General features: G+C 27.5%; 1 protein-coding gene across 2 annotated transcripts; it reads left to right on the plus strand.

Moving 5' to 3' along the window:
• Positions 1-67: 67 nt before the first annotated feature.
• LOC140663383 (fatty acid hydroxylase domain-containing protein 2) lies at positions 68-14,255 on the plus strand. 2 transcript variants are annotated; one of them, XM_072887485.1, is made up of 6 exons: positions 68-224; positions 8,888-9,017; positions 9,595-9,698; positions 10,088-10,415; positions 11,360-11,632; positions 12,081-14,255. In XM_072887485.1, exons 1-6 carry the CDS (start codon positions 200-202, stop codon positions 12,238-12,240), a joined length of 1,020 nt encoding a protein of 339 aa, XP_072743586.1. In that variant the 5' UTR covers positions 68-199; the 3' UTR covers positions 12,241-14,255. The 2 variants fall into 2 exon arrangements, with proteins under 2 accessions (XP_072743586.1, XP_072743585.1); XM_072887484.1 differs by lacking the exon at positions 68-224 and adding an exon at positions 5,266-5,497.
• The last annotated feature ends 316 nt before the right edge of the window (positions 14,256-14,571 follow it).

Here is a 14,571-nt window from a genome sequence, read left to right on the forward strand (position 1 = left end):
AGAAGGAGAGCGAAAAAAGACACGTGCTCAGCGTCGACGCCATGGAACGCAACGGCGCACTTGCAATTCTCGACATCTGGTTCGCGTCATCGCCATCGTCACCGTCGGTGCTATCGACCATCCGCGCTTGCTCTACGTCGCCGAGCGCCGCGCAGTTTTCCAGTGTGACGCTTGACGCACCGTCGCCGTGTGTGCGACGATGGAGGTACAGCGGCAGTATAAAGGTAAAAAAAATCAAAAATCATACACGATCGGAAATGCATGCAATCTCTTTGCTACTCGCCGTACTATTCGCGATTATTCGTGTCCCTTGCATCGATAATACGACCTATTGATCAATAGGCCGACAGGAGAAAGTCGATATTATGTTTACGCTTAGAGGACGTTCGTCCGCTTATCGCGAAGTCTATGACATTGATATATGGGATAAAGTGTCTTCTTCTCTGTTTTGATCCTACTAGGAAGAACATCTTCCTGTCGAATAATCCTTGCTAAGTGTTTCTATTGGTAAAGGAATGACGAGATTCTGATAGTGCGAGTGTTTTCACGAACGAGCCATTTTGAGCGTTTCACTATGGATGCAAGGATGCGATTGTAGTTGCATTTTTTTTTTTTTTTTTTTTTTTGTTTCTCGACAACGACCAGAATTTTTTATATCGATGAGCTGAAATGCAAATTTTCCGCTTCTTCTGTTCTGAATGTTTCTCGTATAAATTTCACTTTGCGCGAAATTTTTGTTTTGTCAACAAATTTTAAGTGCAAGTTTTGCGCGCATAAAAGTGCATTTTCGCTGTTTTTTTTTTTTTGTGAAAACTGAAAAATCGAAGATGTATAAGAAAAAAAAACAACTTTCCGCGAAGAGCGCAGTCTTTTTTATCTCGCGGAATCTTTATTTGCGTCGAGATACATTCGTTTACGGAGAACAATAAAGAGCATTTTCTAAAGCGTGGAAAACAGAGCATCCACACCGACACGCACGATATGCATTTGATCAATAACGAAATTTCTGTTTTCATCGAGAGATTGACCCGGTTTCTATCCTTCCGGTGAGGTGGAAATGTCACGATGGTATCAAAATATCGATATTTCAGATATATTTTTGGACGCTACGGGAACAAATTTAATTAATTTGTTTTAATTTATTTTACGAAAGGAAAAAAAATTATAACGATAAATATGCCATATTGTTTAACTATATTTAATAAACAATTTCTCACATTTCATGGAAAAGAGTTTAGTTTGCAATGTTATTCTATCTAAATGAAAATAATTACAGGAAGCTTTATTCAAGCTTGTTCTCGATATATTGATACATGTTTATATTAGATCGACCTATACCCCTATAATACCTATAATTTGATCGATTTTATGCCTTTCAATAGTATACTGTACGTTGTATTACACACACACGCACACACACACACACACACACACACACATGCTGCTTATGTACTAATTAAATGTAGAATCACACAATGTATATATTGTTTACATCGAAGGCGCGCTGATCTCTATAAATCCTAAGCTACTTATATAAAACAAATCTTATAAGTCAAACTAACTTAATACGATATTTTTAGCAGACTGTTTCTCAGTTATGTCTTCATGTAATAATGCAAATAGTACAGTAATTATTTAACAAGTGAACTTACAATAATTACACAATTTGAACAAATTATTTTATTATTATTTTAGAATTTCTCAACTATATGTTTTTTTCTAACACTATATCCAATTTTGGAATATCGATTTCATTAAAATGTTAAACTGATGTTAAACGCACGTTGGTTTTAATAATAAACTTTGAGATTCATAATTTAAATTATTCTCAAAATTATTTTTAAATAAATGTCTTTATAAAAATATGTAGTACATATTATTAAATTAGGGTACTTATTGTTATGTTGCACACATACACAGTAATCTCTGCCTTTCTTCAATAATTGATACGTTAACATTTAACTTTATCTCGTTATATCTCCGAGAGATTTGTTATCTTCTTATTCTTTACCAATTAACATCAAGTATCGATTATTATATTTGATACTTAACATGTTATCATGGTTTACGTTTGAAAATAATTTTGTATTATTTACATGAAGAATGATGATATATGAACGTAACATATCAATCAGTTTCACATTACTATATAATTTATTACTTGAATAAACAATATCTCTCTATTTCTAATAATTATTATTATTAATGTAATATGACATCAATCAGTTTTTATTATAAAATTATTTCAACATTTTTTATCTTCCATTTAATTACGCTAAAATTTTATTCACATATATATTTAAATTGTAGATTATATATTTAAACTATATATATAAACTTTCGTTTTATGTAAAAAATGTACTTTTATTTAGCTGTAAAATTTTACAATATTGCAATGATATATTTTTTTATATTATTGTGATGATATATTTTTAATTTTAAATGTGCAACATAACGTTTAAAAAGCTAAATATTATTTAGCTGTATTAAATGAAACTAAGAATCTTATACGCATCTTATATACATATAATTTATCTCAATGTTTTGAAGGTTTTGATAAAATTTAATCAGTTTCTACGTCTTTCAATCAAAATAGATCTGTAGCATTAAAATTATTATCTATAACTAATTTTGCAACGAAAAGTGCTAAAAATTTATGCTTATTTATATGTCAATTAGTACATTTATCACTACAATTAAATATTGTTATCAGTTTACTGCACATTTACGGAATGTACGTAAGAGAATTGTAGAGAAACACCGAGGAATAAAGCTCTTCCGATTGATTAGAATGAACTTCGACACATCTAAACACGACAATTGCGATTAAACTCCTTTGTTTACATGGTTAGGATGTAAACAGCTATATATAGTCAAATAGCTATAGAGGTAAAAGATGTCCCTGAAAGGATGAACGCACTTATCTTCCAAACTATACATACTGCATAAGTAACTTTAATATGAGCTCAGACATTTTTCTCTTTTAGCAAACCATTCATAAAAGAGTTATAACTACAATCACTAAACAATCATTCATACATGATACATCATATATTACTTAATGGATTGCATTTATTAAAAATTAAATAACTCTGTAAATAAACGATAAGGAAAAGAAAACAATTAATGGAGCTCTCTCATTTATCACATTTATTTTTTTTATATAAATGTTGGATTAAATAATACAAATAAAACATAAATAGGAAAGAAAGAATTTTTTATTTACTTTATGATTATAGTCTATTTTTTTCGTAAATAAATACTCATCTGTATTAAATATAAAAAAGAATAACTTATGTATTTTTCTTCTTACTTTTTGTTTTGTTTCTTACTTTCGGTCATTTACAATTGATGTGAACACATTGCGAGTGGGCGCAAAATCGAAACCACTAATATTGATGTGAGGATATCATTTGTCTATAAGAAAATCAACAAATCTATCATTGTATGCTACCTACGCATTAGATTATCATATTTCATCTTATTGAGACAGACCATAATCTGTAACAGAAATTGATAACGCATATTTCCACTCCGTTCGAGATAAGAGACAAGGCGAAGGTGATGATTCACAAAGCCAGTCACCAACAATACGTTTATTCATCGTCGAATGCGTCGTATTTATCGTGTATAAAGTCATGTGCAATTACAATATTGTGTCACATCGAGATATGTCAATTATCTCTTTTTCATGACGTCAACGTTTGTTTCGAAATAATATTTGAACGCATTATTATTGACGACTTGTTTTAATTTAGGAAGAGCGCTCTCAAAATTTTGCGATGTCTCTTAACATGCTTTTAAATTTTTAAAAAATTAATTATATATTATTGATGTATTTTCTCTCTTTTACTTCCTCTTTTTCGTTAATCATTTATTATTAGTATGGAACATTACGTATATGGATATTTCTCGACACACACATACTTTATATTATTTGTATTATTTTTGACAACGAAATTCTTATCAAATATCATTGTCTATATTCAAGTGATGTTATATAATATTTTGTACTGCATATATATATATATATGTATGTGTGTGTGTGTGTGTGTGTGTGTGTATATACAGGATGAGATTACTTTATGACCTAAATTATCTTTATTATGCGCACATTTATCGTGTTGTGTTTCTAATAAAAACGCGTATGCCATAAAAAATCCGTTACATTCAGCATACTTTTTCCTAAAATTATAAAACTTGTTGAAAACATTTTTTTCGGTAACTGCATGCATAACAGAGATAATTAAGGTCATAAAGTTAGTAGCTCTACTATGTACATATGTACATATCCTGCTTTCTCTAATATCAAGAAAAAGTTATGCCGAAAATATTTAACATCGAAGCCAATATGTCATTTGTATTTGTTGGTAATGAAAATAATCGAATGTATGCTAATCAGTGTCCAATGTCATTATTATTATGATTTCTCGATAATATTAAGTTTATTGATATTAAAAATACACATCCATTCATTTTCTATAATTAATATAAAGTACAATTGTTTCTCAGAGATGAAACATTATATGCTACTTCAATAGAAATAAAATCTGTCAAAATTAGACAGATATTTCAAACCTGTTAAGGAAGAACTGGATCAAAAGTTAATAAATTTAAACATTTCGAAACTTATGACTTTGACATTACGTAAAGCACTTTTAAACTTTTAAGATATTAAAATTAATAATTAATTTAGGGGTTGAAGCAAAAGATTTTTCCTGTAGAATATAATTTAATCAAAATCATAAATATTATTTTATATTAAACTTACTTTTTTATAGTGATCGTATCACGAAAATTTTATACTGTACACAAAAATTCATAAAAATAACAATTTTAATTCTTTACTTTGGAGCAAAAACCTTCGATTTATAAATTAATTATTAAATTTATATTTTGAAAATCTAAAAGTGTGCAACGTCAAATTCTTGAATCTCCAAATGTATTAGATTTATTACCTTTTTTAACGCAGCTGATCCGTCCAGTTCCTCCTTATAAATACAAAGTATAAGAACGCGTGCACTCTTCCAGAGTATCCATATCAGAGTACTGTTATTTCAATAACAGTTTAAAAATAAAAAGAGGAAACTGAAAAAAATACTGAATTACTATGTAATCATGAAAGATATCGATGCCGAAAACATGGATATCGAGAGCAAAACACCAATCTTGGTACATATTATCTCCAGGCATCCCTACCCTACTCTCGCAACGTAAACAAAGGAAATTGGAGGCGCCGGGGCGACGGGCACGGACGTGTCCTCGGGCCTTTAGTGGCGAGTGGCAAGTCGTCAAACGTCCGCTGGTCAGTACTGGTCAGATGCAGTAGTCAGTAACAGTGAATGATCAGTGTTCGGTTTTGAGCCATAAGTGCCAATAGCACCACCATCTGGTCGAGAAACTAGTTGCGCCGTTATTGTTGCTTGTTGAACGATGTTTTGGTTAAGGTTTTGGAAAGCCCCACGAGGTTCGCAAAAATCGGAAAGCAACGCGAAAAGTGAGTGCTTACGTTGACGATATTCGATATTAATAGCAACGGTTTAATAGATGCACCTCGCATTGACGGATGCGAATAAAATGTCTGGAGCTAACGATGGTTCTTTAAAAAATATCACTTTTGTATTAAAATATTTACACAATTTCTTGCTGGAAGTACTGGATATATATCTTCATTTGATGCTCTTAAATATTTTTGCTTTATTAAGTAAGTTTTTGCTTCTGTAAGTTTTGGATTGATTAAAAATGCCTCGATTTTTTTTGAAGATTTACAAAATCGATTAGAGTATACTCATTAAATATGTTGAAAACACAAAACAGATACATGTATATTAACTTATATTATTTACATCATTTATTGATATCAAAGTAAGTTATCAAAATAGCATGTGAAAAAAATTTTCTTTTACATAATTTTCAGCCTTTTCTATTACTAATTGTAAATTCAAATTTTTGAACATAATAATTGAGTATTTTAATTATTAATAAACTCTTACGTAGAATACATCTATAATACTAACATATTTTTGCGTACTTCGTACAAAGTGATCTGGTGAACAGAATGAGTAATCCATTTTTATATATATCAACTAGAAATCAATTCTTTTTTAATTTAGATAATGGAAATATTTCTCTATAAAAATGTATAATGATCGATAATATTAAATGTGTTACACTCTGTGTATTTAAAAAATTTTATTAATCATTTATAAAAAGATATTACAATATTATTTTTAAGAAGAATAAAATTATCTTTCTTTCTCTATTTTTTTATTTCATTTTAATTTACTTAATCATTTTCTTATATAACTTTAGTGTCTTCATTGTATTCACAGAATCGATTTTTAGATAAAAGTTTAAGAAGTTTCTCATACACATGACTTTTCTATTTCTAATATTAGATACCTTGAATTAAATTTTCATCAAGATAGTCAACTTGAAGTTATATCAACAAATTCTTGTTGTCAATTTACGCTTTAAATATTCACTTTTCAAAAGCATTTAATTGTCAATATTATACGTACTTCAATTTTTTTAATTTGGTCATTAATAAAAAATAAATTTTGTAATTTCGGCAATTTAAACTGTCAAAATAATAAAAGGTTTATAAATCTCAATACAAACAATGAGAGATTACATAAGATAACGTCATATTTTGACTCGCATGTGAGTTGATACAGAAAGTCCTGTGTCTCCAAAATAGCTATTACTCTATATGTATATATGCGTGCAATTATTTTCGAATTTTATAAATACTGCATTACAATCTGTTTTCGTCATGATTTAATTTTGTCTTTGCTACAGAGAGACCATAGATATTATTATAAAAACTAATTGTAAGGTTCAAATTCATGGTTACAATCTCATTCAATTCGATTAATATGTACTTCGAAATTCGATATATTCAATAAATAAATAACACAAAGACGTATTAAAATATAAATAATACAGCAGATGCTTATGTAAAACAAATGATCTCAAAGAAGTCAATAAGGTCACGTATAAAGATTTTACTTATCGATAAAAATTCAATCCGTAGGTTTTTTTACAAGTATCACCAACGCATCGAAATAATTGCTTTTTGATAAGTTGTATTATTACATTTGCTTTATATATTTTTGTCTTTTTTGATTCATAATTTATATATATAATATATATTGAATACTAAATATAGCATTTCGCAGTGTTCCGCAAGATAGAATCTAATTACATAACTAGTAACATAAATGGACGAATTAAAGAAGTGCGCAGCAAAAGAGCCAAGTTAGCGCAGTTGGAATCATTTAAGCCTTGTACGGCATAATTCATCAAAATGAAATCACATCATTCTGTTTACAAAATCGCAATTTGCCAATTACCTTGTTATCCATAAGATAAATTCTCCAATTCAATAAATTATTGAAAAATCGTGATGTGCAAAAATTTTCACATTTTATCAGAGAATAAATTGACCGATTATAAAATATAAGATAATCGCAAATTTAATTATTGAGACTTTTTTAAATATATATACACATATAAATTAATACAATTTTATATACAATACTAGAATTGCGCATAACAATTTTAACTAGAATTACTGTAAATATGTTATTATTATGTTATGTTATTGATAGCAAAAGAGATTTCTTGTTTGACTGGTTTTATTTTTTATCTAAAATCTAAAAAGATCTATCTATAGAGAAAAAAGAGAAAGAGAAAATGTATTAATATAAATGTTTTAAAGTTGCCATTATAAATTTTTAATTAGTTGCATATTGATAATTCTTTTTTAATAAAAATTTAAAATAAAGCATTAGTTAATTTTTAATTAAAATTTTGATTTTTAAATATTTTTAGGATTAAACCTAATAATTATAAGAATAATTAGAATAATCTTTCTTTATTTTTGTATCTATAAAATTTGATTTGCTATAATCTTTTTATTTTCTATTGCATACATACTTTTGATATTTTGATGGCAATAATATCTATATTGATTATATTGGGAGAGTAAAATTTTAGCTTTTTTTAACTTTAAATATATTGCAAATTATAGCGAGATACAGGCTTTGACTTTATAATCTGGCTGACGAACAGGTTCGTCTCGTTCTTTGAAAATTGAATCGCATTACGTCGGTGTTAAATATCTGACAAGATGTTAAACGGATTTTACGACGAATATGAAGTGACGATTGAAAATTTCCGCTTTTGATCTACACTTGACTACCAAGTCGAGCATTTGTCGGAGACACGGTTGATAGAATACTGAATAATGAAATGACCATTAATCGGTTTTTTCGCAATACCATCATTTTCAATATTTTATTATGAGCATTCTAACAAAATACACGAATTTATATTGTGATAAATAAGCGATCTGTAAGGAAATAATTCTTTCAATATGTTTTATTATGAGTAATCTAACAAAATACAAGAATGTACACTGTGATAAATGAGCGATATGAGGATCAATAATTCTTAAATAATTTTTAAATTAATCTGTAAATTTTTTGTATTGAAAATTCAAAAAGCTTATTTTCTTTACGACTACAAAATTCAATATGTCTGTTCAATTTAGTGAATTTCAGTTTGTTAAAGATAAGTTTTTATAATTTTCAATACATTTCAAAGATTTATTTAGGAATTGTATTATATGTATTTATATATATATATATATATATATATATATATATATATATATATATACACGTATATAAAATATGAGAGCAGTTTCATTATAACAGTAAATTATTATAATACATTTGCTATGGATAGATAACTTCTCGGATAACCTTATGTCAATTGTTGACAAATTGAATTTACCATAACTTTTACATTTTTATTTTTTATTGTTTTAATAGTCTCAATAGTTAAGAGTATAATTTTACGATTAATTATCTGTTTGCAGCAACTTCCGCTATCGGCGATGCCTCAAAAAATCAAACTCCGCCGACGCTTCTTTCGAGTTTGAGAAGCGTACTCTTCGTTATCGGAACTGTAGTGATTGGATTCGCTGCCTTTTGCAATTCTCTGACATGGTAATATAAATACAATTGCAAATTAATATAAATTGGATTCAAATTGGCATCGTATTATATTTTTTTTACTTTAAGAATTTCTTAAACAAAATTTATTCTTATTAAACTTTTCGTGTATTTAGTTCATTATTTCTTCAATTTTCTTACTTTTAATTAACCAAATTTTATTAAATATAATTTCTCTTTTTTCTCGCTGCTCTCTTAATTCATGTTTTCATTTGACCACTCATAAAAAAGTGATATATTGATAAGTATAATTCTTTATAACAATTTTGAAAATGACACACATTTGCGCAGTCCGATTAAAGAGATTGCAAAATAACAAGTCTTAATTTGTTGTTGTTTAATATATATTAATATCTCGCATAATTCAATTAAACGTGGCGAAAAATAAGAAATTAATTTTTTGCCAGTTTAATAAAATGTTGTTTATAATCTTATGATTCGACAAATAAATTCACGTAAACAAATTATCTCTTTTTGTATATAATTAAATAAATTCTCGACAATGCTAACCGTGTGATTCTTAATTTATTACACAATTTCTTCAGATTTTGTTAACCGAAAAAAATTTCAGGCATTTACAAAGATTCTGGGGTGCATCCGGAGACTTCTGGCAAGCCCAATGGGACAAAATTTTGGATAAATTTGGAGATGATCCTGTGACGCTATGGGTTTATGGTAAGTTCAAAAGAGGTATTACTTTTTAGAAATTCAAAAATAATAACAAATCTATTTTTTATACAATAAAAAAATAAATAAATAATTTATATCAAAATGTATTGTTAATATTAATAACAGATTCTCTGATTAATTTTTGCATTTTCTAAATTGAAACTTTAGGATTTTATTTAACAATAAAGATTTTTATCATTAATTAATATTATCATATTTTACCATTAATCAATATTAGAGATTTAGACGTATATAATAATATTTATCATATTTGCTCATCTTTTATCTAGATCATATATTTACTTGTTGCATTTATCACTATACTATTGGTTAATAAATTTATGAATTTGCTGAACATTGAACATCAAATTTATAGTCTTGTTACTATATTGTAGGATCCATATCTTTGATGATCGTGGTTTACTGGGTGATCGGAGGAATTTACACCATCCTAGATATCACCAATCGACCAGCGGCGCTGCGTAGATACAAAATACAGCCCGGTACGAACGAACCAGTGGACAAGAGGGAGTTATGCAAAGTGATTGCTCAAGTACTGTTCAATCAGATCGTCGTTGGCTTTCCCATTATGTATCTCGGCTATTATTTCATGGAATGGCGCGGTTATCCCCCGGTGCGCGAGCTGCCGACTTTCCACTGGGTGCTCGCCGAGATCGCAATTCACATATTATGCGAAGAGATTGGCTTTTATTATTCGCACAGGTATTTTTTACTTAAAATCAAAGAAGTTAATACTCTACCTTGACTCAAGATAAATAATATGTAAAATAAATTTACTCTTGAAACGGCCATCAATTTTGTCGACTAGTGTTTGAATTAATGTCTGGCCGAGCACGTAAAAAAAATTAAAATAGATATAATCAAGTATGGAAATAAGAAACTTATATGGAAGGTGATAAACGTCATCTATGTCAATTAACGTCGACTTTGACTTGAATCATCATGTCTAAAAAAAGTTTATGATATATGCACAAAAAATCGAGTAAAGTACAGACGTGCTAATTGTAAAATAAAATGAACAAACATTCATGCCATTTTGCCACTATTTACTACGGCAGATTATCTTTATGCAATTATAAAAATGATTGCACAGCATTTTTGTAAGAGCAAGTCAAAGACAAATGAGTATTTCTGTGAAATCTTACAGAATATATTGTGTATGTATATATATATATATATATATATATATATATATATACACACAATATGCAGATATACATATAACAATTAACACAGAAAATTATTATGCATTTGCCTACATATAGAGAAATCACGATCAGTGTTCTTATATAAGCAAATTCATATTTTATACATACAGATGTATGAATTTTTACATAATTAAAAAAAATATTTTTTATGAGCTTTTTCTTTATATTTTCTTTAGAAATTTCTTTAGAATATTATTATACTAAAAATATGTAACCATTAATACAATTTATAAAATATACAAATAATATGTAATCGACTATACATTTAAATACTGACTTTTTACGTCATAACTTTTTTACTTAAACTATTTTAAATACAAACCGATTAAAATACTATTTATTAATGTATGCAAATTTATGCGAACTGATCTAACAACAAGTAGATTTATACTTGATATTCTCCATACAAAGTATTTGCTGTTATTGAATTTTTTGCAGATTCCTTCACAAGCGCTCCCTGTACAAATATATACATAAGCAGCATCACGAATGGACTGCACCCATAGCCGTCACTGCTATGTATTGCCATCCTTTGGAGAATATTGGTTCGAATCTACTTCCGCCTTTCTTGGGTGTATTCATCATGGGCTCTCATGTGGCTACCGCCTGGATTTGGTTCTCGCTCGCGATCCTTTCGACGTTGAACGCACACTCTGGTTATCATTTACCGTTCTTCCCCTCGCCGGAGGCGCATGATTTTCATCACTTAAAGTAATGTGGATCTCATCAAAATTCTTCTAACTTTAATTCAGATTAAAATGATCTTGATTTATTCACTATAATAAAAATTCTTTAAAAAACTGCTCTTATATGGTAAGATAAGATTAAAAATATTTTTAAAAAAACAATAAATATAAATATACAAAATAAACGATTTTGGAAAATGATATTTTTACGATATTGTAATACGATACAGAAATTTTTGATATTAACTTTGATATTCGAAAAATTATTTCATAAATTTTAATATCAAGTTTAACATATATATATAATGTATACATTAATCTTATATATATCTTTCAACAATAAGTTGAAAACTATTTTCTCCTATATAAAATTACTTTCATCTTTATTTTTAAACCTATTTCTATCAAAATTCCATATATCATAACATTCTTAACTACGAAAAATTTATAGTTGTTTAAATAAATGCTTTCAGGTTCAATCAATGTTACGGTGTACTCGGCGTTTTGGACCGTATTCACGGCACTGACACGCAATTTCGCAATTCACGAAATTACATACGTCACGTAATGATGCTTAGTCTCATACCGCCTAGAGAGGCTTTCCCAGATGAGGCAAAGTACAAGTCAAAGTAGAGGAATTTTTCGATGACTCTGAAAGTTATAGATAATTTCCAAAGGGAGGAATTTTCCACGCTGGATACAATATTTTTGCAACGATAACCGAGTTCGAGAACGGCAGATCGTAACTATATAATCGATCTTGTCCAGCTAGTGGTACAACTAGTAAGCTTTTTCTATAAAATTAATTTCGACAAATGCCCTTTCAATCTTTTAAACCATACTGCTGATTTATCTTATCTCTCGATGAAAATAATTAATAATACTCGAATTCACATTTATTCGTATAATATATATATATATATATATATATATATATATATATTTTTTTTTTGTACAATTTATTAAAAAATAAAAAAAAGTCATACGTTTTAATATTAAAAATATCTGTGTATACTATCATTAATTTTCAATTACTTCCTTTTCTTCCTACAATTTATTTACTTTTATGCTAAAATTTCGTATCTTTTTTAAATTTAAGATTTAGGATTTATTCAATGTATTATATAGTATAATATTTCTTACTGGACTTGTCGCGAGGAACTCGGCTATCCACTGATCTGTATAGTGATAATGATTGTATATATTAATATCAAGGGAGGTTGGACTGAATAGAGAAAGTAACAAGGTTCATGAAAATTTAAGGCATGAAAAATGTATTTATATCTTTAAAATATCGATAGACAAAAAATTGATAACACAAAAACGCTTCTAATTTGCGTTGGGAGCAACAAAATATGAAATTTTCATTGTTTGAATTATTTATTGGATTAAATTTTAATAAACATCTTTTTTTTAGTAGATCTTTTAATTTTCAAATTTATTTATGTATGCAAAATTTAGTAATTCTTAAAATTTTATATGTGATATGTGACAAATATAAGGATTTCCAATAATTATTACTCAAATTTTTCTTTCAGTTCAACCTGGGCGCCACATTCGTACATTTTCTTTATATTTTTAGCATTAATGTTAAAAAAGATATGTATTTATAAGCTGTACATTCATGCACAAGTATATATATTATAGATCATCTAGTAGCGTGATATTTTAGTGAATGATACAATGAATTGATAAATTAGTTGCACATACTTCTAAAACTTCTTTAATAATCCTAATCGGAGATAAACAATTTATTAATTTTTTTAACGAAAAAAATAAAAGAAAATACAAATATGAATAAAATATTTCATTGTTTTGTATGAAAGTACTGCCTTTAAAATTTCCATTTCAATTAATATTTGAAATTGAGATATTATATTTGTAGTACTTTCAAGTGTATTGGCATTGCAGTGAAAATTTCAGAATGAATCATATTTCGAACATAATTGTTATTTTTATATTTAGTTCCATAATGCAACCATATTAGTCAGTCTTGGATTTAGTCTTCAAGACGAAATCTAAGCAACTGTACTTCTTTAGGATAAATACAACTTGTATGATTAGAATAAAATGTTTAGAACTTTAGATTTCTCCTTACATGGAGTACAATTAACATATATTGTATTGATTATATAGAAATAGACATATGTATAAACACCGATAATTTTATCTAACAATAAGTCTTTGTTATAAAATATTTATATATCATTCTATTTTTCCTGCGAAAAAGAACTCTATTAGAATTGAATAAAAAATGGAAATATATATATTTTTATCTTATTTTACTAATTTTACTGAACAATTTTCAATCTTATTTCATAATGTTTTATCAAAATATTTGTACGAAAATTTTAAAATCTCAAATAAGTACAGAACAAAATCGAAAATAAGTATAGAATCATGTATTTTGAAATCTTGTTAAATTAACGGAGATTAGTAAGGAACAAATTGGAGATTAATGTCTGAATGTGCAAATATACAAAATGCGCACATGTGTAAAGTTCTCTTTCTGCATTGTGATTCTCATCGAGTATATATATATATATATATATATATATATATATATATAAGGCTCGTAATTAATATGTATAACATAACTGAATTTATGTATCTATGACATCTTATTAATAAAATCTTTACAAATATCAGTTCCTCCCTTTCTCTTTATATCTTTGTAAAGTTCTAACAATAAACATTACTTTGATGGGTCACAAAACGAGTAATATAACAAAATATTGTTTGCAAGTATGTATATTTTTATAACAATGTGATTAATTTTTCTCTTACATAGTACAAAAATAATTATTATTATTGCTTTCCCTTATATAACAAAATATATATTTTAAAGGCCTAAAATGCAATCTCATTTTCAAAAATCACAATTTCAAAAAGTCACACATTGAGTAATTTCGCAAATCATTGTTCATCATATTTACATAGCAAGGTGAACATTTTATGCTGTTT

Source organism: Anoplolepis gracilipes, chromosome 3 (genome assembly GCF_047496725.1).
Source record: "Anoplolepis gracilipes chromosome 3, ASM4749672v1, whole genome shotgun sequence".
NCBI classification, from domain to species: domain Eukaryota; kingdom Metazoa; phylum Arthropoda; class Insecta; order Hymenoptera; family Formicidae; genus Anoplolepis; species Anoplolepis gracilipes.

Coding starts and splice junctions, on each gene's coding strand:
- LOC140663383 (XM_072887484.1), top strand. CDS start 5,434: ATGTTTTGGTTAAGGTTTTGGAAAGCCCCACGAGGTTCGCAAAAATCG. Junction 5,498..8,887: donor ATCGGAAAGCAACGCGAAAA/GTGAGTGCTTAC, acceptor ATCTGTTTGCAG/CAACTTCCGCTATCGGCGAT. Junction 9,018..9,594: donor TTTTGCAATTCTCTGACATG/GTAATATAAATA, acceptor AAAAAATTTCAG/GCATTTACAAAGATTCTGGG.